This window comes from Buceros rhinoceros, unplaced genomic scaffold (genome assembly GCF_000710305.1).
Source record: "Buceros rhinoceros silvestris isolate BGI_N320 unplaced genomic scaffold, ASM71030v1 scaffold27621, whole genome shotgun sequence".
In the NCBI taxonomy this organism is placed as follows: Eukaryota; Metazoa; Chordata; class Aves; order Bucerotiformes; family Bucerotidae; genus Buceros; species Buceros rhinoceros.
In genome coordinates, this window is record NW_010396349.1 from 4,263 (window position 1) to 5,638 (window position 1,376).

Below are 1,376 nucleotides of genomic sequence, written 5' to 3' on the forward strand. Positions count from 1 at the left end.
AGGCTGCTGTGATGGGGAGCTGCTGCCGCGAGGGTTTCGGGGGTGGGGGGAGTCCTGTGCTGAGTGTGTGCGTGGGGCCCGTCTGAGGAAGCAGCCCCGCTCAAACCAGCTGCTGCCTGGGAGCGGGGGAGGATTTGGGGTCTCTTGGCAACAGCCCACCTCCGTCTGTGATTTGCTACACTTCGGCATTTCCCTGGCTTCTCCTCCTGCCTGTGACCCCGTCCCCACGACCCGGTCGTGTAGAAGAGGGCTCTGCCCAGCCCCACCTGTGGTGCCCTGGGCTGGTGCCCCCTCAAAGCTCCACCTGCTACTCTCTCTATGCAGGCCCCGGCTCAGCGAAGGAGCTCATCAAGTCCATCAACGAAAAGTTTGCTGGAGCTGCTGGCTGGGAGGGAACAGAGTCATATCCTTGCCTGGGCCAGCCGCGGGGCTGGGCTTCCCTCACGGGCAGGAGCGCGGCCCCCACCTGTGGTGCCCTGGGCTGGTGCCCCCTCAAAGCTCCACCTGCTACTCTCTCTATGCAGGCCCCGGCTCAGCGAAGGAGCTCATCAAGTCCATCAACGAAAAGTTTGCTGGAGCTGCTGGCTGGGAGGGAACAGAGTCATATCCTTGCCTGGGCCAGCCGCGGGGCTGGGCTTCCCTCACGGGCAGGAGCGCGGCCGCATGGCTGCTCTTCCTCACCAGCAGCAGCAAGACACCGCCCAACCCTTGCTGCTCCGGGGCCACACACAAGCTCTGTGGCCTCCCCTGGGGGTGGGCTGGGGTGGGAGGCGGCTCTCGGGCCGGGCTCAGCCCTTCGGCTGGTGGTGCTTTCCTTGACTGCTGTCACGCTGAAGAAGCCAGAAGACAAGAAGCAGCTGGGGGACTTCTTCGGCATGTCGAACAGCTACGCTGAGTGCTACCCTGCCACGTAAGGAGGCGGTGGGTTAGGAGCAGGGTGTGCTGTGGGGCTGCTGTTCTCTGGCAGCGAGAACCTGAACATTGGCCCCTGGTGTTTTCTGCGTTGACTCTTCTGTGAAGATGCCCCCGAGTCCTTGGTCCTGCAGACCTGGCCTTGTCTGGGCTGGTCTCTGCTGTCAAGACCTGGCCTACTGCCCCCAGCACCGGGGAGAGGCCGAGGAAGCTGGGGGTGGCCACAGAGCAGAAGAGCTTCGAGCATCTTGGGAGCAATCCTGGATGCCCTTGTGGTGCTGCAGTGGGAGGAACTTCTGGTCCAGGATCTGAGCACCACGAGAGGTGGCTCCTGATGTCCCCAGGATCCTCTCCGAACCCTTTCCTTTCCTTCACAGGATGGACGACATGGCGGTGGACAGCGATGAAGAGGTGGACTACAGCAAAATGGATCAGGTACGACTGCAGCAACCGGCGGCACCAAC

General features: G+C 62.9%; 1 protein-coding gene across 1 annotated transcript in view; it reads left to right on the forward strand.

The window, feature by feature from the left end:
- IK (IK cytokine, down-regulator of HLA II) overlaps positions 1-1,376 on the forward strand; it is a gene marked incomplete at both ends in the record, with an annotated part of 6,048 nt that overhangs the window by 4,235 nt on the left and 437 nt on the right. Inside the window, 3 exon segments of the mRNA XM_010145889.1 lie at positions 442-603; positions 830-910; positions 1,290-1,347. Coding sequence (XP_010144191.1) covers positions 442-603; positions 830-910; positions 1,290-1,347 — 301 coding nt within the window.